Raw genomic sequence first — 20,555 nt, 5'->3', positions numbered from 1 at the left:
ACTGAGGCCCGATGGGCCTTCAAAGGTTTACCTCCCATACTTCAACACGACTTTAATTTTAACTTGATGAGCAGAACTTAATTAATTGGTTCGAACGTAGGGCTAGCTACCGCTACACATATTAGTTCCTGTTATTGTTCCCACACCCATAATATTTTTTCGACTTGGTTTCTCACGAATTGAAATTGATACCCACGATTCGCGCGATGCTGCAAATCCACAAAATTCAAGCTCTGTTCATAACTTATATGAAAAGTGAACATTAACGCATTTCACTAACATTAACGTTATCGCCAGACATGAAAGTCGTTTTTATTTAATTAAGCATTGGTTGAACAAACAAAACAACCGAATGAGTTTTAAGCCGTCGGTCAAAGGCACTCAACATTTAAGTTGTACATTTACATGAGTCTAGGCCTACATTTTTATTTTAATTATACATTTGTTAAAAGTGCGTAAGTATTTTTTTATAGAATTACAGAACAAATATCTGTCAAATTACGCCAAATACATTATTGCGAACCTCGAATTTTGCAATTAGATATATAAATAGTCACAACATATGATCATCACCAGCTAAAAACTAAAATATATAATTATTATGACATATATCATTTAGTATAATTCAAAAACAAATGAGCATGGAAGGCATGATTTGAAATATAATTTTCGAAGGCATACTGCGGCCGCAATTATTTCAGATAGTGCACAAAAACTATTCACATCGTCACCGACACCACGAAGTAACACTCCACGTAAGCATTTTTTTTCTGTTTTCAGTTTTTTACATTTTTAAACATTATTTATCAAGGCCTACCATTGCACGAAGTTTCAAAGCTTCAAGAGCTTTACTTTAATAATTACGCTAATTATCCATGCAACTTTTGCGCAAAAGTGACAATTTTCGTTTTCACGAAGTAACACTCAAGTTCCATGTACCACTGCAATGTATGGCGCGCGCTGGCCTGAAGTTGCACTTTCCTCGTGTTGTATACATTGAAGAGTGTTACTTCGTGAAAACGAAAATTTACAGTTTCGCAGCTTTTTCGGTGTCACAAACTAACACGCACATTTTTCGTTTATTTCTAGTTGATTTAATATACAAACGGCTGAAAAACAGCAGATTTAATAAATTCAATTCATCAGGTGTCCACAACGAGAAACACAACTGAAAATATTCTGCCGTTTTGACGCAAAGTGTCGTTTTAGAAGCGAAGGCGTTCAACTTCAGATGCCGTTTTCTCCGAATGTTTTGACTGGTATGTACATGGGTGTTACTTCGTGATGTTGCTGACGACATAAACAAAAAAGTACATACTTTTTCTACATTACCCTTCAAACGAATTAATAACGACAATAACGCACGCATTTTGCCGAAGATTTTAACGTTCTGGCAATACATGTATTCATACTTTATGTACATCTTCGCACTCTGTACCTTTCCTCAAATCTGCTCTTGAATTCCTTCTTCAAAACATGTCTCACTCCTTTTCACTATTACCACTATCACCACCATCACCACCCTGACCCTTTTCACCATCATGACATTCATCAACAATAGCAACTATTGCAAAGATGCTTTGCCGGATCGCTTCCCCTTCTTCGCCAGAACCCATCGCGTCACCACCACCGTGAACCTCACCACCGGCATCTGGGTCACAGACTGAGTTTAGATCACCACTGTGATCCCCAATCACACCATCATGCACCCCACTGGTCGCTCCTTCATCTTCGTCGGAGAAGTCGACGACAAACGCACAATTCTTGTGGCCGTTTTCGCCGCCAGGACTCCCCATGACAACCCCACTTCTCATTGTCTGACTCTCCCTGTAATTGCCTGTAGACAGTTCGTTATGTGCATCGTCCTGACAGTCCCCAGTACGACAGTGCCAATTAGGTGACAGTAAGCCAACACGGTCGTTTAAGTGACCCGGCCCTTCGGTTTGGATGCTTGCATGTTTCCTGTGTCTCAACTGTTGCTCGTGGTCGCCAAACCCGCGTAAGAAACGGGAGATGAACCAGACAGATGCGGTCTTGTCGACCACCTTCGGATTGGGGTCATCAGAGGGAATGGGCACCACGGGGCGAGTGGCCACCGTCCGGTCTCCGAGTTCCATGGCTTCGGGGTGAGAAGACTCCGGGCCCACCCTGACCGCTCTGGCTTTCCGCTTTGCCCGGTACTCTTGCAGAATTACCGCCAGACGATACAGCTCCAGCATGGCAAGCAGGGCGTTCTTGAAAGCGAAGAAGAAGAACGGGATTGTGAGGGGCACTAGGGGATTGAAGATGAGGTACAGACGGGTGCCAAGGAACGGTAAATCCTGCATGACCAAAGTGACCAGAATGGCCCAAGTCTCTGTGCCGCAAAAAAAGTGGCAGCGATCGGAGGATTCTTTGCCTCCTTTCAATCTAACCAGTCGCTTCTTTCGGGATTCCGGACCCAGAGGTACTACCCCAGCCACCCTTTTCTTTCTTCCTTTAGTGAGTGTCAGACTGAGAGTGAACTGCGGCAGACTCCACGTCCAGACGCTCAGCAGCACAATGACGTGCAAATCATTGTTGTCGTAAATCTGGACGACCTTCACTCCCTCCGTCACGAACTCCAAAATGTCGGCCGCCATGCCGATCTGGACCAATAGCAGCTGGGAGAGCTGGTCCCGTGACAACTCCCCTTTGGGTAGAAGCCATCTGCCGAGGATGAGGGAAAAAAGGAGGAGTTGATGCAGAATCAGCCCCCACTCTGGCAATGTCATTTCAAGACCCGGCAAAGATACCTGCAACCGAACATACATGAAGTTACATGAACAATACTTTTACTCATTTGTCTTGACCAGAGAAGTTTGAATGGTTCATTAATAATTTGTGCAAAACGAAAACAATTGAAAATCATGAGGGTGTTCATTAATTAAAACCTGAATCACTTTTAATCGCATTAACGTCACCTCCAACGTTTTCTTTGAATTAATATGACGTCGAAAAATGAATGATCTGATGGACCAAAGCCCCAGACAGACATTGAGTCTCAGGTTGTGCATGTGAAACTATTTCTGTGTCTCGGCTTACCTGATGTCCGAAGATGGGAGGCAGTGGTGTTTTATTGAAAGGCTCACACGTGACGACGACGTCATCAGTCACTTCACAATTATTGTAGCGCAACTGATACACGTCCCACTCGATGACCCACAGGCACGGCACGGTGCACATCAGGAACAAGGCCATGGTCGGTGAAAACCTGACGGAGAAAAAGAACCAAAGTCTTTTAAGGAAACTCATGAAACAGAGGGCAACCGATTTTTTTTTTAATCAAAAATTGTATCAGCGGAGATACTTTGAATGTTGGCTCCCCTTCTTTTCTGCCTTACATGCTGTCAAAAATAAAACAGGTGAAGTTGTGTATCATCCACGATGCATGTTTAGTATTTCATCATGGCACTTTTAACTGGGGCGGTTTGATGGCATTTCCGCTAGAATTTGTTATACTACGATGCCAAAAACTCCCTCATAATTTGTTCCTTGGCTGAGTTATGAACCCTGTACATCCCCGATATTAAAGCCACTCTGTTTTTCCAAAGGGTGGGACTTTTTTTGGGGGGGGGGGGGGTGGGGGGCTGTCAACAACCAATTTAAGCTCATTTTTGCTTTCCCCAAATTATGGGATCAAAAACCAGAGTGTTGAGGGCACAAGCCTCCAACGGAGGCCCGTGCCCCTTGTCCCTTTATGTTACGCGACTGGTAGGCTCAATTCCGCAGTCGCGATTATTCCGTGACAGAGCACATGTCCAGCACTGGGGACCATTTAGGGAGATACATGTACTTTGTCTTTTGAAAAGAAAGGAGCTTCCTTGAACAAATTTGCTGCACCAACTGTCAAACGCAAGAAGTAGGCCTTAATTTTTGAAAACAAATGTTCTTGAAACTCTTCACTTTTGGAGGGAGCGGGTGCTTGTGATGAATTTTAGGAACTATGATGTCATTACAATTCCATGAAAGCCAAATTTTGCACAATTTTTCACAAATTATCAGAAATTCTCAGAACACGAAAAGGACTTTGACTAGACAATACTTTGGTATGGTGAGAGCTACCTCTCCCCTTCCGAGAAACAAATAAAAGTTGACTTACCACTTCCATGAGCCGTGTTTCTTGACTCCCAGCGTGTAGGCGCCTTCCATGAAGATGAGAAGCAAGAACACTACCCAGAGCATCCAGAGTCGTCCGTCCTTTGCACTGACCAGCCAGACACACAGACCCACCAAAATCGAGAACAGGATTCGAACCAGGGACCCCTTGATAATCATACAGCACCGAGCCATTTTTTATGTTCAAGATGCTTTTTGTGAAGCAGTGGAAACGTTAAGTGTAGTCAGCACCTTAGCAAACTCTTACCCAATCGCTTGACCAACAGCCCTGCATAAAAACAATTGCGTTCATGTCTTGCGACTTCAGTATGTGTACCAAATGACAGTGATTTAAGGTTCCACAAAAGCACACACAATTATCGCAACGTTCGAGTCACTAAAAGGCTGGCCGGAATTAAAATGGTCTTCTCAGCTAAAACGTGGAACCGAAACTGATTTGGCTTTTCCCTAGCAACGCTCCGGAAAGAGGCAGAGAGTGAGGTGACGTTTAATCATTAACGACAATGAATCGGACCCAGCCTTCAACCATGCCGCGCAAACTCATCAACTCACCATTTGTCGGCTTTTAGTACGTTTCACGACTAATTGTTCCTTCTACAAACAATCGAGGGTGCACTTTGCGAGACACGCGCATACAAACCTTGTAATTTTTTGTTGTAGTGATTACAATCTTGAGAGTCTAATGGATGTATTGTCGGCGTACTAGAACTCGCTACGCCCCGATTCCCAGACAGACGAGTGGCATCCAAAAAGAGAAATGGAGGCAAAAAAAAACGAACGAACCTGAGTTGATCTTTTTATTTTCAAACCACGACTGCTTAAACAAAACCTTGCAATCAGCTTGTCATGAAGTGAATTCACAGCCCTTAGCGATGTGGCCTACTAACAGCCAAGCCGAAGACGGATGACTGATGACCCGTCTTTGAACGCTCATCCGACAGGATATTTACTAAGACAGGTTCCCTGCTCCTTCCGTCTGGCTTTGAATGTGCTCATTCTTTTTGTTGGGGGTATAGGGACCAGTCTTAAGTAATTGTCCACTTAAGCAGTACCCGCCCAGCGGATGTGTGCACAGCGATTTAGACCGCACGCGAGCAACTTATGAGCTTAATTCATCATCATCATCATCATCATCATCATCATCATCCCCATCCTTCATCAGTGTATGAAGCAAATGTTGCTTGAGAGTCCTCATGTCCTTTGTGTTGTGGTGACACCGATTTTTTTCGAGGTATATTGGAAAGGGAGGTCATGGAAATCAACACAGTCATCAATCGTAAAAGATCAAGTTTAGTTAAGTTAAATATCTGGAGATGACATGCCGAACATTTGAACATGACCCGATGACCTAAAGGGTTTTTTCCCCCGAGAAACAAGTAAAGTACGGGGGACTTTTTTTTGCAGGCGATCTACCAGAGGAAAAAAAATCTCTATCTAAGATATTTCCATTATCAACTTGGAAAATGTCTTTTGTGTTCTACCCGAGACATCCTTTCTCTCTCATATACAATGCTTCGGTTGCCAAACAGTGGCGTCACCAGACTTTTCAGTCTGGGGGGCACAGGGGGGGGGGGGGGGCACCAGCATTTGATGGGGGGGGGGGCACTTAGGTGGATACGGATCGCCGTCAAAATTTTTGCATACGGAGGATGGGCTAGATGCAAAATGGTGCCACATTTGATGCTAAATTCGATCTGAAGATATCTCAAGAAATTGCTATTTTTGAGGTAATAATTTTAACAACGCGCAGAATTTTGCAGAGGATAGGGGGGCACCAGCATTTGATGGGGGGGGGGGGGGCACTCGGGGGGGGGCACTCGGGGGCACTAGGTTTTCCAGGGGGGGCACGTCCCCCCCCCCCCTTGGCGACGCCACTGTTGCCAAACGTTCCTATGGAGCGTGCCTCACGTGACATGGCCCACACAACGCAACATTTTACCACCAAAAGTCTTTTTAATTAAATCTCTTCTACCCAATTTGTGGAGAGACACACGATACTAAGTTGGTTTCGTTTAATTATACACACATGTATCAATGGAAAATATATACATTTTCCCTCTGAAACTGAATTGAACAATGAAAAATACCACTAACACTTAATTGCATACCCGCACTAACCCCATCATTAGTTCGCTGTTGTCCGAGTTACATATTGTCTTCCAACCCTGTTGGTAAATAATACATCAAACTCGATGCTAGAACAGATTAGCCACGCACATGACTGCGCCAATGATAATCAGCTAGTACACGACACTAATAGCGTCGATTTCCCAAGACACTCATAAATTTCACTGGATGCAATTTGCTGATCTCATCCATTATGTTGTCCGCCTTGCTTTGGTTGACAGTCTGCACTTTCCTGAAAGTGCTGCTGACCGTCAATTTCTATTTTTATCTCCCCCCCCCCCTAAAATATAATTTCAAAAAAATGTATTTAATCAAATAATGCATGCACGCAGTAACCTCTTTTTAACCTTTTTAAGGCAAGGATAAATATGATTTTCCAGTGGGTTATGACAGTGTTTTAAATGTTTGGGCGTTTTTTTTCCTGCTGCATTTTTAACACAAAGCTCAAAATTGGCATAAAAATTGTGACAAGTCAAAACAATTGTAATCAATGCATTCGATTTTCCGTTGTAGTGTATTCTGGGTCAATATAGGTAATCGTGCCTGTGTTAAACTTCTTTTCCTTGGCGTGACCACATCTATTAAAGAATAGTTTTACTCTCCCTGGATGAAATGGAAGTACACGTTACATTCTGCTCACGATAATTACTCTAATTGTACAAATATCCAAAATAATATCCAAGCTGAATAAACACTATCAAGTTTTTCAAGGATTGAACACTACCGGGCACTGTGCAACATGCAAATCAAAATACAATTTAAAATTCATGTTAAATGTCTCCTTTTTTTATTGGTTTTAAACCAGTGAGACTCGCTGTAAAGACAATTTACAATGTTGACGCTGGGCATTAAACAAGGTAAGTTTCAGGTTTATCCTTAAAATGCAGACGAAGACCACGAAAATTGCACCACATATATTTGAAATCAAGCATGTGCTTTTAACAAGATAATGTGCAGGTGCGGATCCGGGGGGGGGGGAGGTGGTGGTCAAAAATTAGGATTTTTTTCAAAGAAATTCAAAATAAAATAATAAGACTCCCCCCCCCCCCCCCCCCTGTTCTGGTAATAATGTCCACGTGTGCATAAAATACAGACAGAGCAAGCTTGGTTAGGGGGTATTTGTACACTATTCTGTAATATAGTGTTAATAATCGTCAGATTTGAACAGTGCCCCCATTGAAAGTATGGTGCAAGTCCCCCCCCCCCCCCCCCCATTGATTTTCGGAGGCCGGAGACAAAAACCTGTCTACATTTCCTAATTTTATGCTGATGAACACGCCCCCTTCAAAAATTCCTGGATCCGCCCCTGATGTGACGCTGACAAATTTTGAAACTGATCAACTTCGGGTAAGCTAGTTCAGTTGGTCGAGCACTGATACAGGTTTTTCAGAGTTCAACATTTCATTTACGACCGTTTACAATTTAAAAAAACAAAAAAACTTGTAGACAAATATAACTTAAATAAACCTTAATTAGCTTTCAATTGAAATTTGTAATGTAAAGAAAGTACCACACATATTGGCAATGAACAAGTTGTAATTTTATCTTGTTTTATACAACGTCCCAGTAAATTCCCGTCATCTGATTGGTGTGTCGTTCATCACGTGTCACTAAATTATACGACGCAGCAGCATCGCAAAAATAGAAATTCCATTCCACGTTAAATGGAAGTTCCATTGACGGTCAGCCTTTTGGTGGCGCTGACCAATCAGATGAATAGGATTTATTCAAGTGTTGTATAAAACATATAAAGACTGTTTCACATTCGTGCAGTGGAAAGAGTAATTTAATTCGGTGACAGACGAATGTTCCATTCCTCTTGGCTTCGCCTCGTGAAAGCGAATATTCCAGCTGTCACCTCATAAAATTATTCTTACCATTGCACTCCCAAATCATTATTTGTACACTTTTTCCATTCTATATATTTTTTTCCTGTCTCACAGATTTTTAAGATTAAGATTTGCCAATATCCCACATTTCTCTTTCCAACAGCATTCTACTAGCTTTAAGCCTTTGCATTCGCATTGAATTTTTGAGGAAATTAAGACAACTTCATTTCAAATGACATACACGTACAAAACTTTCTAAAAGCTGTTTTGCACAATGCTGCAAACAAGATATCTTACAAAAATATGCACTGGTTCGGTGATATAGCAAAACTAGCCAAGCTGATCTCATCAGCCTTCTAATGAGCATTCCATGTTTATTTGATACAGGTTCAGGTTTTGGTTTTTCAAACCCCTGTTTAACCCCGCATCGCTTATTTTGCTCAGGTACTACTGTTTGGAACCTGAGTTTCAACCTGGGTTGAAAATCTCAACCCTGGTTTGGGGCAAGGTTGAGCTCAACCCTCATCGCTTATTTTGCTCAGGTACTACTGTTTGGAACCTGAGTTTCAATCTGGGTTGAAAATCTCAACCCTGGTTTGGGGCAAGGTTGAGCTCAACCCTCATCGCTTATTTTGCTCAGGTACTACTGTTTGGAACCTGAGTTTCAACCTGGGTTGAAAATCTCAACCCTGGTTTGGGGCAAGGTTGAGCTCAACCCGGGTGAAACCAGTCTCAGGGTTGACGCAGGGTTGGCGCAGGGTTAAAAATGTTCAAGTGTGAAACGCCGCACGTTTTCAACCCTTGATCAATCCTGCATCATCAAGCCCGAATTTTGTCTTGTGCGAAAAGGCCTTTGTGTCAGAAAAACACACACAAAGACGTTTAACTGGTCACTAAGATTACTCACAAAAGTTTTCAGTATGAGGCGAGAAAATATCATGTGACAAACTTTCACCCAATCAGAAGTCAGAATCTGTGGTTGAGGTGTCCTCAAAATGCTTATTTAAAAAAAAAAAAATTGCTGCAATATTTCAGACGTACTGTGCAACCTTAAGAAAACCATATGTATCTATCATCTCGGACATGGCCAGTAGGCAAAGTCGAGTCCAGTGGTTTGACTGTGGCGTTGAAATTGTAGTTGTTGATGACCGTGATTTGTGGCTTGCCAGCACACAGTCCCTCGGTCACATAGCTGGGGAGTTCCAACTGAGTAAGGTTGCTTGTGTAGTAACCAGCTATGGCATTGAATATCTGCAAATTAGACCATTAGCATTTGTATTACATTGTGTTTATATTGTGATGATCCCATATAACCATATGGTGCGGGGATGAGTTTCGGCGCTATGGAGGAATAACAGGCAGGCTGCTTTTGGGCGGTACAGTAGTTAATGGTTAAATTTAAGGGTATAAGTAGAATAAGGACGATATTCATCTACGCAAAAAGAAAAGCTGTGCATTGAATTGGGGTACAATTGTGTGACATACAAGGGCGGATCCAGAACACAATTTTTTGGGGGGCCAAAAGAAATTTTGGTCCCCCCAAAAAGTGGGTCAAAAAATTACGGCGTGGGGTTCGGGGCCCGCTTAAGGGCCCCGAAAAATTTTTGGATTCTAGATGCTCTGTGGTGCGATATGAGGCAATTTCTGACCACTTTAACCAATGTTATTTTGAGGAAAAGATGGTGGTGTACTCATTGCCTGCCTTTATTGCAATGTCATTTGGTTTCGTTTTTTGGGGGGGGGGGCCATGGCCCCCTTTGGCCCCCCCCCTGGATCCGCCCTTGGTGACATATCGCAACAAGTAATTCCTTGACATTCTCCCAGCCTTAGAAGAATGTTTCCCCCATATAACATTGCCATTACGAAATGTTCCTGCCCTGAAAAAAAAAAATCCTGGCAAGACCATTGATAAATAAAACTGTAGTCATCAAAAGAGGGGTAGGGGTTGGCATATGTCATCATTAAGTCAAGTCAGTGTTGGAAAGTGTATCCGTGATTTAATAAATCTGCCTCAAAATTTCATTACATTTAAGACCTAAGCTGCCAGTTTTTTTTTTTTAAGTTTTATTCAAAAATAATCTTAAAATTATAATTGCCTATTTAGAAAACAAACCTGGCACTTTGTGATCTATCTGTGTGTTGTGAAAACAAAAAGAAGAAAACAGGACCAACAAAAAAGTTTTGAGACCTTTAATTACACCAAAATAGAGCCATTTCTCAGAGATCAATTGCCACCTACCTTTTCAGCATTGTATACCGCCACCAGACTGCTATACATGGGCCACTTGGGATCTCGCATGAACTTGCTACCATTTACCTTGTCTGTGCTGAACTGAATAATTCCCCATCTAAAGCACACAAACAAAAACACCTTCCTATCGGCAACAGTCATACAGAAAGTCGGACAAAACTATTACATGTATCTAAACGGCGGGCAGGGCTGGTTCAACAACTGTTTTGCAACCCATGGGAAATCAACACACAAACAACCTGTGAAAGGTGTAATCATCCTTGTTGTCCAAGATGTTCGAAATGGTTATGAAATTGTGCCGCTATGCCAATTTTCGGGAAATCAGTTGTAAGTAAACTATAGGCTTGGACTACATTTCAATAATACAGTATGGTGACACCAGCGTTGTAGTCGAGTACTTTTTCCCGAGTACCGAGTACTGCCGAGTACTTAGGTTGCCGAGTACGAGTACAATGCTGCAAAACTTAACTAATTTTGCCCAATGAAAAGATTAAATGACAGTCTTGTAAGCTGTGACACAGGTCAAGGTACCGGTAGCTCAACTGGTATAGCGCATTGGTGCAGCATACCAGGCATTGAGACTAAATTCCTACTTTACTCCATTTTCCTTGTCAACGCTGTAAAGTATTTAACCCAGGAAGTTTCCAAGTAGTTATTTGATGATTCAAAGCCAAACATTGTTTCCTCACCTTTCTGGCAGATGCATATTGATGACGTGCTGTGGTGACCAGACCCAGTTATCTTCAGGAAGACCTGGCACCTACCAGGCAAACGGGAAACAAGAAATCAAAGCACATAATTGATATATGTAGATTTAGGGGAGTCAGGTTGGCGCAGTGGTTACTGTCCTCGCCTTCCACTGCTGTGGCCCGGGTTCGATTCCTGTCCTGGTCCACATGTGGATTGAGTTTTCAGTCCCTGCCTGATTCTGTGGTTTTCCCCAGAATACTATTCTGGGGTTTTCCCCCCACCTCTAAAACTGTTATTTGTTCTCATTGTCTCCTCTCCACAGGTTTCTTCAGGCTTGCGAGCAACAGTGTCTAGGGCGTTCTTGAGGAAGCCTTGGTTTCATTACCAGAAAGAACGAAATAATAAATACATAAATAAATAAATATTGCATACCCCGCGCTCTTCAAAGAATTGATTTGTTTTCTCCCAATTTTAGGCCTCTGCAACTCTCTGGAAAAGGAATTTCATTTTGCACACTAGAACCCACCCTGCAAGAGACAACTTATTGTCTGGCAGCCAATAATTTGATTTTTGTGATTTATTTTTTCATTTGATGTCTCATGTGAATAACTTTGTTTTTTTTTTTACTTTTATATTTTAAGGAAAACTGCATTTGAAAAAAACATTTTTGTTTTTGAAGTGAAACTCGAAAAGAGCATGGGGAAAACATCTTTACAACAAATAAATCATCAACAAATTATCATAGATGACTATATACCCTTGGCACCGGTTCATTCACATCAAAGCCAAAGTTTTCACTGCTGCCATAATAACTGAGGTCTCACATGAATGATTTCAATTTAAACCAACCTTTTCGTAATGTCCGTTGACATTTCTAACATGCCACTCCACTCTGTGTGCAAAGAACACCACAAAAAAATGGTTTCGTTATTGTTTTATTAGTTGGGTAAAAAATGTATTAGCAACCACTAAGTTGGAATCCGTATAAAATCAACATTAACTACAAATATATGGCATAAAATTGAGTAAATTAATAGAATTTAACAGAAAAAAAACGCAGAAAATTAATAACTAAGAAGGTAATGTATCAACAAGTAAAATAGGTAAAATAAACACATTGGCTAAACCTAATAAGAGTCTTAATATGTTGGAAACATAACAGTACCTTGTGCTTGATTCCACAAAGAAAGGCAATCAAAGGAAACAGAAACAACTAAGTCTGCTCATTAGTGATTAAGTTAATGACTGCAGGGAAGACTAAATGTGTGCTAAATTTTCCTTTTGTTTTAATAACACTGTGACAATTTTCAAAAATTGATTCCTTAGAGAAAAAAAAGATTCACCCCCCCCCCCAAGCAGTTAGTATAACGCCATTTATGGAAACAAATTTACCTGCTGAAGTTGATTCTCCACTGGTCCCCATTCTTAGGCGGTGCCCTGGCCACACTGTCATTCGTAACCAGGTCTTTCAGAGGCAAGGCAAGCTCAACGGTCCAGTAAGAATCTGAAACAAAAGCACAAAGTTGTTTTTTTTTACTAAAATACAGTATTTCAAGGAATATTACCTGTCAGAATAAATGACATTGACTTTGACTAAAAAACATACGATCACTCTCCTCGGAAACGTCTATGTTTATTTAATAATGCTGTGCTGGCTTCAGATCCTTTAAATGACAATATTTACATGCCATTTTCTTATTCAAAGAGAGAAATATTTAAAAGCAATATGTTTTTGGGCAGTCGGGTTGGCGTAGTGGTACTTTCATCGCCTTCCACTGCTGTGACCCGGGTTCGAATCCCGCCTGGGCCAATATGTGGATTGGGTTTTCAGTCCCTGCCTGATTCTGTGGGTTTTCCCCCAGAATATTCTCCTGGGGTTTTCCTCCCACCTCTAAAACTGTAATTTCTTCACATTGCCTTCTCTTTACTGGGCACCATGGGAGACCAGTGGATTCCACTGAATGGACTACCCAGTTAAAACAAGAATTAAATGAAAATAGGAAATTAAAAATAATAAGATTCTATGAGGTCATTTTTGAACAATGAACAATTGAAGATTCCTCATAAAACAGAACAAGAGCATGTAACTTTCACTTCAAAATGGAATTTGTAAAAAAATTAGCCCGGCAATTTTCTTTTACTACTTTTCAGTCAAAGGTGTAATCACAAGTCAAGAACAAGTCGGGTAACAAGTTACATGACAACAGGATTACCACAGTTCATTGGAAAGGTTTGTGACTTGACCAGTTACTACATGACTTGTGATTGACTTGTGAAGACTTTATCAAGACTTGGTTCATGTGCTTTGCTCCTACCATTAATGAGTGGATTATTGACAGGTCCATCAACATAGATGGCGCTCTTCATAGTTGGCATCTCAAAGCCGCTGTTAGGAGAGCCGCCATTGATGTAAGGCTGAAATAAAGAAGCAAAGCGGGCCAAACGAACACCCCATAAAAAAATTCTGTCTTGCTAAGCTTGTTGTCACGTAGAAGAAATCATGAAATGTAGGTGATTTCCAACAATCAGTCAATTGGCTAAATTTTGGAAATAAAGAGTGCTATCGACAAAATCATGTTCTGTGATTAAATGGTTGTGCATGGTTTTTCACTGTTTTTTTCTTGAAAACTGTAATATTCACTGAGCTGAAACTTCAACAGGTTTAAGGTTCTGAACTTTGGGTTTGAGTGGTGTTTTTATTGGAAACAAACAAAATGTACGAAAGGCAAATGATCCCATATGCCTTTAAAGTGGACAATGAATAAATTGAAGGGAATCCTACCTTATTCAAGATGAGATCCCATGTGGTGTTAATGGCATTAATTTCAAACTCTTTGTACCTGTCAAGCAAACAATTGAAATAAACGCTGAAATAAAATCAACCTATCCTTTTGTTTGATCAGTCACAGACAGTCAAAAAGTCAATCCTGTTCCCCTGCAATGCCTTTTACACAGGCTAGTCACTAACAGTCATATCTTATATCTTGTAGGCACTGTGACAATCAAATTCAGTCAACAGACAAAAGCAGGTGACTGGTAGGCACAGCTGGCTTACCAATCTCCTACAGTCAAAGCAGAGCTGTATCAGGTTGCATAACAATCACAGCGAGGCAATCCTGCTTTATGAAGGCAGGGAGCACTCAACTGTTAAAAAACAGTTACTTGATTTATTTTGACTACTGGGCTGGCCTTGTTGACATTGCCAGCTAGAGAGGGAGGGTTTGTAAACCACCAATTTAGGTGTGGGATCATTAAAAAATAGCAGATAATGCCCGGAGTAAAAGAACTTGATTTATTTACCAGTGTGTGCTTCCATCTGGATCAGTGAAAACCTAGAATGGAAAAAAATTAATTCATACATTGTACTTATTCAGGTCAACTGAATTGAACTGTGTTCAGCTGAATTTAGAGATAAGAATGTTGATGAAATGATTTCATGATGTTGAAATGTGATAACATTGAAATATTTATGACGTTTAATTCAACCTTTAATTGTAACAAAAGTCACTTTAAATTGAAAGGTTTATTTTAACATACCTCAAAATCATTGTCTTTGAAAACTGCAAGATAAGGGGGAAAAGTTGGCATTAATTAGGATCAGTTTATTGGAAAATGTGCAATTGGAATTTCAAATGATATATATAAATCAATATTTATTATTATTATTAAAGGGAAGATACAACATATTTTGCAAACATCAAAAAACGAAATGATCAAATTATCACGAAATATCTTACTGGATTGTTAGGGAATGACAGTCGAAAGCATCCTGTAAAATCGTGGCTTCTGGTGTTCTGACATTTTCAAGAAAACTTGTATTTTTCCAACGCTGGTCGGCCGACCAGCGTTGGAGAAAACTGACTGTTTTCAAAAAGTGCTCCTTATTTTTCATATTTAGTTATTCCGCATTTTCTTTGCAATTGATCACACACCTGTGAAGGGGTGCAAGCCTTCTAGACGGATTCTCTGACCTTGCAATCCTCCAAAGTCTATAAATTGCTCCGTTTCATCTTATGTGGGGTCAGGGAACCAGACTACAAGAACATGGTTGGTTTCTTGGATTTTCCAGCATCTCCAAACCCAAAACGTGAAGCAAGTCAATTTAACAATATTTGCTATAACATACTAATCCTCCCAATCCATTTATTTCTGAAAATTGCAGCAAAAGCAAATGTTGTACATTCCCTTTAACTGCGTCAGCAAACATAATCTTTGACTGATGGACAAAACAACCAATGTTATTGTAGCTTCTACAGAATCTGATGAGGAATTTTTTTTAGAAATATGTGACCTCTATATCGAAAAACCTAGCAGTGAAGTAGGATTTTTATGCTCAAATGGTTTTGAAGAGCACTCACCAACGGAATCATGTTTGGTTTGGTTTGCAAAGACATCTGTCTCCTGCAGATAGCCGCCAATGTAAAGGTAGGTGTCGTCATATCGCAGCTTGGCCCATGTCTCAAACCGAGGTTTGGGAAAATATTTTCCTTGAATGTCTGGGGGAAAAAAATTGAATACTCTAATATTAGGCCAAAAAAAATATATATTCGGTCTCTGGTCAGACCAAAGTTCCGGAATTGACGCGGCCACGCAGCTTTTTTTTTTTTTTGTGCTTTTTTTTTTGTCTTCAAGCTTGGATTGTACAGACAAGGTGGGTACTATTTTGCTTTTTTGGTGTCCTCATGTACATTGGTGTCCTCCATAATTTGCCTTGGTGCTTTCGATCATTTGCCTTGGTGCCATTTCCCATTCCTTGGTGCTTTTTGGTAAAACAAATTGAGGAGGTGCGGAAATAGAGGGCGCTGTTGGAGCTACCGCGGAACATTTTGGAAAAAAAAAAGATCGACGCGCATGATTAAGATCGACGCGCGCGCTGACCAGAGACCGACTTATTTTTGTTTTTTGGCCTTGGGTCCAATTTTTGTCATCACAGGTGTGTCCAAAACTAAATACAGTGAAATCTCGATAAGTCAAACCTCAAGGGAACAGGTTTAAAATTTGACTTAAGCAGAGTTTTGAGTTAAGCACGGTTGTATATCATTACTACTGAAGGGAATGGATTCTTTGTTTGACTTAACAGTTGTTTTGAGTTATCAGAGTTTGAGTTATCCAGATTTCACTGTATGTATACGTCTTTTCAAACAAAGTGTTACAAAATTTACAAAAACAAAGTGTGGTAAATATATATGGCAGATGCCAGGAGAAGTCGAGACTCCTACTTTGTAATTGTTTGTACAAGACCTTCTTCCATAACGATTAAAATAATTTCTCCACCAAAGCAACCTAGTACTGTCTTTATTTTTTTCTTTATTTTGTTCTCTGTGTTGTCCAAGTAAAAAAAAAAAAACAGTTTCTCATCCAGCTTTTAAAAAAAAGGAAGTGGGAGGCCCTTTTTTCCCCAAGACCTTTTTACCAGATTTTGAACTTGCATACATATAGCTACCTTGATGCTGGAAACATATAAAGACAAAATACATTAAAAATATTAGGGCCTATTTAAAACTTAAAAAGAAAAAAAAGAAGAAAACAAATTGGGCCAGAGGTAATAGGAAATGGACAAGAAACTATTCTATTTTTTGACTTGGCCTAAACACTTTACTTTGTGCAATTGTAATTTGTATACTAAATGTAGGCCTATGGGTCTAGTAATGTAAACAATAGACCCAACGTGTAATAATGGCAGAGGATATTTGACCATGAACCGGTCCCTGATTGTTTGCAGTATTGTACCGGCACGACACACTGAACATGCGCAGTGACTGTTTTTTTTGGACTGAGAAATTTTACCGGGATGAATCTTTGTCTGGTTCCGCACCAACGATGTTGTTATGAAGAAATGGAATTCCAACTTATTACAATTTCGGACTTCATTTCCCTAAAAAAACTCCTTTTCCAAAGCCACAAATCAGAAAGAGATGAAACACTCTGTACAGCATTCGATTTAAAACAATAAAAGAAGACAACATTTATTTTTTTGGACACATGCATGAGCATGAGGGTGCTATACGATAGGCCTATGCCAGCTTAAGAACAGAAAAAATGCAGCTCGCAGCTAAACAAACACTTCATCAAGTTCGTTTAATAATTCCTGAGATTTATTTCCAACATGATTTTAGGTTAAAAAAAGTAAAACTCATTTCATCTCATTTTACAAAAAGAAAAAGGAATGCAAGGATAGGCCTACATGTACATTGTAAAAAAAAAAGGGGGAAAAATGTTCCAACCTGACGCCACTTCCGCGATTGTGTTCAAAGTATAATTATACTTTAAAGAGTCAAGAAAATTGTCTAACGTCAAGTATTTCCTAACAAAATTGGGGTAATCCTTACTTTTAGGACACCTCTATTTTTTACAAGTTCTGTTCAAAACTGACTTTTGCAGATGACTGTCCAGTACCAAAGTGACTTTTGCAGGCTAAAGCAGTTTTTTTCTTCATACTCATGTTAGTTGTAGTTTTGAAAGCACTTTCAAAGAAAATGTGACTTTCCTACCTTTTTTCGCAGTCAGACGTGCATGTTGTAGTTCTCACACGCGTGAAAGCCCTACATAATGAAAGCCCGATGCTGATTGGCTGCTAAAAAAATTAATTAGTCTGGTTCCCAGACCAAAAGATTCTGACTACTCCTAAATCTTTTGGTCTGGGAACCAGACTAAAAATAAATAAGATGTTTTTAAATTTTTTATCAGCCATTAGCCAATCAGCATCGAGCTTTCATCGCATCGAGTATTCACGTTTGCCATCTTGGTTTTTGAGTCTGTTTTCTGGTTGTCATCGTCGTCTTTTACCCCTGAATTTCCCTCATAAATCAAAGCCCTGCCCTCTTTCCACAAAATTAAACCTGCTGATATTCAAGAAGGTGTCATTGCCAATTGTTCAGATGTGCCAAGAAGTATCAGAATGTCAATTTTGAGTGTCATTTAGTCAACTGTTTTGGTGAGTCTTTCCCTTCCTATATACATGATATAGGAACGGGGTCCTAAAAGTAAGGATTACCAAAATTGGAAATGTTTCTCAGTGCTAGTCCGAGTAACTTGGACCCAACTTATCGCCTTTTTTAACATTTGGACATGGTCTGGCGATAGTAAGGTCCAAGCTAATACCGCAACCTGGACAACACCGTCCCATTTTCCAACAAAAAACATCAGATTTCACCTTCAAAACGGCCTCCAAATTACTAGATATGCCACCTGAGGTACAAGTAGACATCGATAATTAAGATGGTTGTACTAAAGTTTACTTACGATCCGAAAAAAAGTGAAATTTTCCGTTCATTTCGGAGAGCTCCCCTCGCGATCTTGAACACGTTAAATTTCCGATCGTGTTTAATGTTTGAACGACGCGATTTCTTCTACATGCCCAGCGTACATTCGATGGTCCCCGTATCCCGAGTGCGATTCCGTTACCGAGCGCGCGCGATGCATCGATTATGATAATGAGTAGAATGGATCACGTTTGTAAACACATGTGTATTTCAAACGATAATAAGAAGTCGGGAACTAGCGCAGCTTTTATGGCGGATACCAGTTCAAGCTGGTTCCTGATTCCCTTTTACAGTTCGAAATGCACATGTATGTGTTTACAAACGTGACTCATTATCATAATCGATGCATCGCGCGCGCTCGGTAACGGAATCGCACTCGGGATACGGGGACCATCGAATGTACGCTGGGCATGTAGAAGAAATCGCGTCGTTCAAACATTAAACACGATTGGAAATTTAACGTGTTCAAGATCGCGAGGGAAGCTCTCCGAAATGAACGGAAAATTTCACTTTTTTTCCGGATCATAAGTAAATTTTAGTACAACCATCTTAATTATCGATGTCTACTTGTACCTCAGGTGGCATATCTAGTAGTAATTTGGAGGCCGTTTTGAAGGTGAAATCTGATGTTTTTTGTTGGAAAATGTTGGTTTTTGGGACAGTGACAGGATGATGTTGTCCAGGTCGCGCTATTAGCTTGGACCTTACTATCGCCAGACCTACTCCTAGAACTATGAGGCTCCGCGTGAGCGGAGCCTCATAGATGTAGAAGCCCGCAAAATTGTCTGCAGCACAAAACACTAATAAAGTACAAAAACGTCCATCAAAATGCAGACATTTCACACAGAACCGCTGCACAGTTTGCCCCTATACTCCGTACTTTACCTCTTGACATACTCACGTACCTTGGGCACAACTAACATAGGTGGATTCTGTCGGTTTTTAGGCCAAAATGATGAAAAATATGCCCTTTCCGCACTGAGCCAACCGAACACTTGAAACGTGCACGCATATGATCGAGCGATGATTTTCGGTTCGCTCGGAGCGCGCCGCGGGGGGTACGGTACATGCACTTGTACGCATGCACATACTATCATTTCGCCTGTACCGTACCCCCCGCGGCGCGCTCCGAGCGAACCGAAAATCATCGCTCGATCATATGCATGCACGTTTCAAGTGTTCGGTTGAAACGTTAGTGTTAGTGTTTTGTGCTGCAGACAATTTTGCGGGCTTCTACATCTATGAGGCTCCGCTCACGCGGAGCCTCATAGTTCTAGGAGTACGCCAGACCATGTCCAAATGTTAAAAAAGGCGATAAGTTGGGTCCAAGTTACTCGGACTATCTCAGTGCCACTGCCAGGTTCATTTCTTATCCTTTTTTCAATGAATGACCTTCATTGAGACGATATATAAACAAAAAAGTGGCGTCAGGTTGCAACATTTTTTCCAATTGTCCAAATTATGCAGGCTCACACAACCCAAATTAATTACCAACAAACGGCTCAGTGGGAGAAATTTCGGTCCAGGCTTTGTCGACCAACTTGCCGTCTACCTCGATAACTTCACCCGGCTGCAGACGGTAAACAACGTACGTCCGAGGCAAAGGCAAGGTGTCACAGGTAACTTTACATAGGCCTACCATTACCACTAATCTGATCTGTGAGAAAATTATCGCTAAAATGAAGACGACAATGCAAACTTTCGTCGAAAGTTTGGACTTGATGAATGAAGGAAATTTCGCAGTGGAGGCAGCCATGTTGAATAGCGCCACCTGTCGACAACCACCAAGCAGGGGGCGGGGCGGGCGCGCCTTTCAAAATTGTTTTGTAGGAACATTTTCAGGAACATTTTAAAACATTGTTTTCCCCTGTACGATTTCTTGAAAGAACTTTACACTCTGAAAATGCTCTAGCGATGCACCATACGTGGCCAGGATTTCAGGAGAACCTTGAATTTTGCTCAAATTATTTCATTATCCAGCAGAAGATTAATTATACGAATGGATAAGATCAAGTGAATGTGAATATCAAACATAAAGTCCCAGTCAACGAGAATATTTCATATTTCCATGCTGGACCTCTAAATCGCACCACAATTTAAGGTATGAAATAGTTTGCACTTTAGTCACTGTGCTTTCTCTATCAAAAAATGACAAATTGTCCCTTTTCTTTCAACGCCCTCAAAGCATATACAATAAGAAAACACTTCTATTCGTAATTTAGAGTATTCTAAGAAAGCTGTCAATAATTGAATCCCTCT

General features: G+C 40.6%; 2 protein-coding genes across 2 annotated transcripts; both read right to left on the bottom strand.

Annotated features, from left to right (window-relative positions):
• Positions 1-1,339: 1,339 nt before the first annotated feature.
• Positions 1,340-5,661, bottom strand: LOC119744570 (transmembrane protein 26-like). The gene is made up of 3 exons (XM_038220555.1): positions 4,121-5,661; positions 3,064-3,232; positions 1,340-2,774 (listed from the first exon to the last, which is right to left on the bottom strand). Exons 1-3 carry the CDS (start codon positions 4,309-4,311, stop codon positions 1,482-1,484), a joined length of 1,653 nt encoding a protein of 550 aa, XP_038076483.1. The 5' UTR covers positions 4,312-5,661; the 3' UTR covers positions 1,340-1,481.
• A 1,805-nt stretch (positions 5,662-7,466) lies between these two features.
• Positions 7,467-20,081, bottom strand: LOC119745833. The gene is made up of 11 exons (XM_038222463.1): positions 19,788-20,081; positions 15,393-15,530; positions 14,572-14,594; positions 14,335-14,366; positions 13,817-13,874; positions 13,350-13,449; positions 12,427-12,538; positions 11,884-11,926; positions 11,034-11,104; positions 10,333-10,441; positions 7,467-9,344 (listed from the first exon to the last, which is right to left on the bottom strand). Exons 1-11 carry the CDS (start codon positions 20,050-20,052, stop codon positions 9,144-9,146), a joined length of 1,152 nt encoding a protein of 383 aa, XP_038078391.1. The 5' UTR covers positions 20,053-20,081; the 3' UTR covers positions 7,467-9,143.
• Between the last annotated feature and the right edge of the window lie 474 nt (positions 20,082-20,555).

This window comes from Patiria miniata, unplaced genomic scaffold (assembly GCF_015706575.1).
Source record: "Patiria miniata isolate m_02_andy unplaced genomic scaffold, ASM1570657v1 HiC_scaffold_7, whole genome shotgun sequence".
Lineage (NCBI taxonomy): Eukaryota > Metazoa > Echinodermata > Asteroidea > Valvatida > Asterinidae > Patiria > Patiria miniata.
Note: the sequence above shows the minus strand (reverse complement) of the source record. Positions and strands in the feature narration are given on the sequence as shown.

Bases quoted from the DNA above. Each gene is read 5' to 3' on its own strand.
- LOC119744570 (XM_038220555.1), bottom strand. From the start codon at position 4,311: ATGGCTCGGTGCTGTATGATTATCAAGGGGTCCCTGGTTCGAATCCTG. The intron at 3,233-4,120 runs GTAAGTCAACTT...TTTCTCCGTCAG, and splicing joins AAACACGGCTCATGGAAGTG to GTTTTCACCGACCATGGCCT. The intron at 2,775-3,063 runs GTAAGCCGAGAC...GTTCGGTTGCAG, and splicing joins CTCCCATCTTCGGACATCAG to GTATCTTTGCCGGGTCTTGA.
- LOC119745833 (XM_038222463.1), bottom strand. From the start codon at position 20,052: ATGGCTGCCTCCACTGCGAAATTTCCTTCATTCATCAAGTCCAAACTT. The intron at 14,595-15,392 runs GTGAGTGCTCTT...CTTATCTTGCAG, and splicing joins AACCAAACATGATTCCGTTG to TTTTCAAAGACAATGATTTT. The intron at 13,875-14,334 runs GTAAATAAATCA...TTTGCTTGACAG, and splicing joins CCAGATGGAAGCACACACTG to GTACAAAGAGTTTGAAATTA.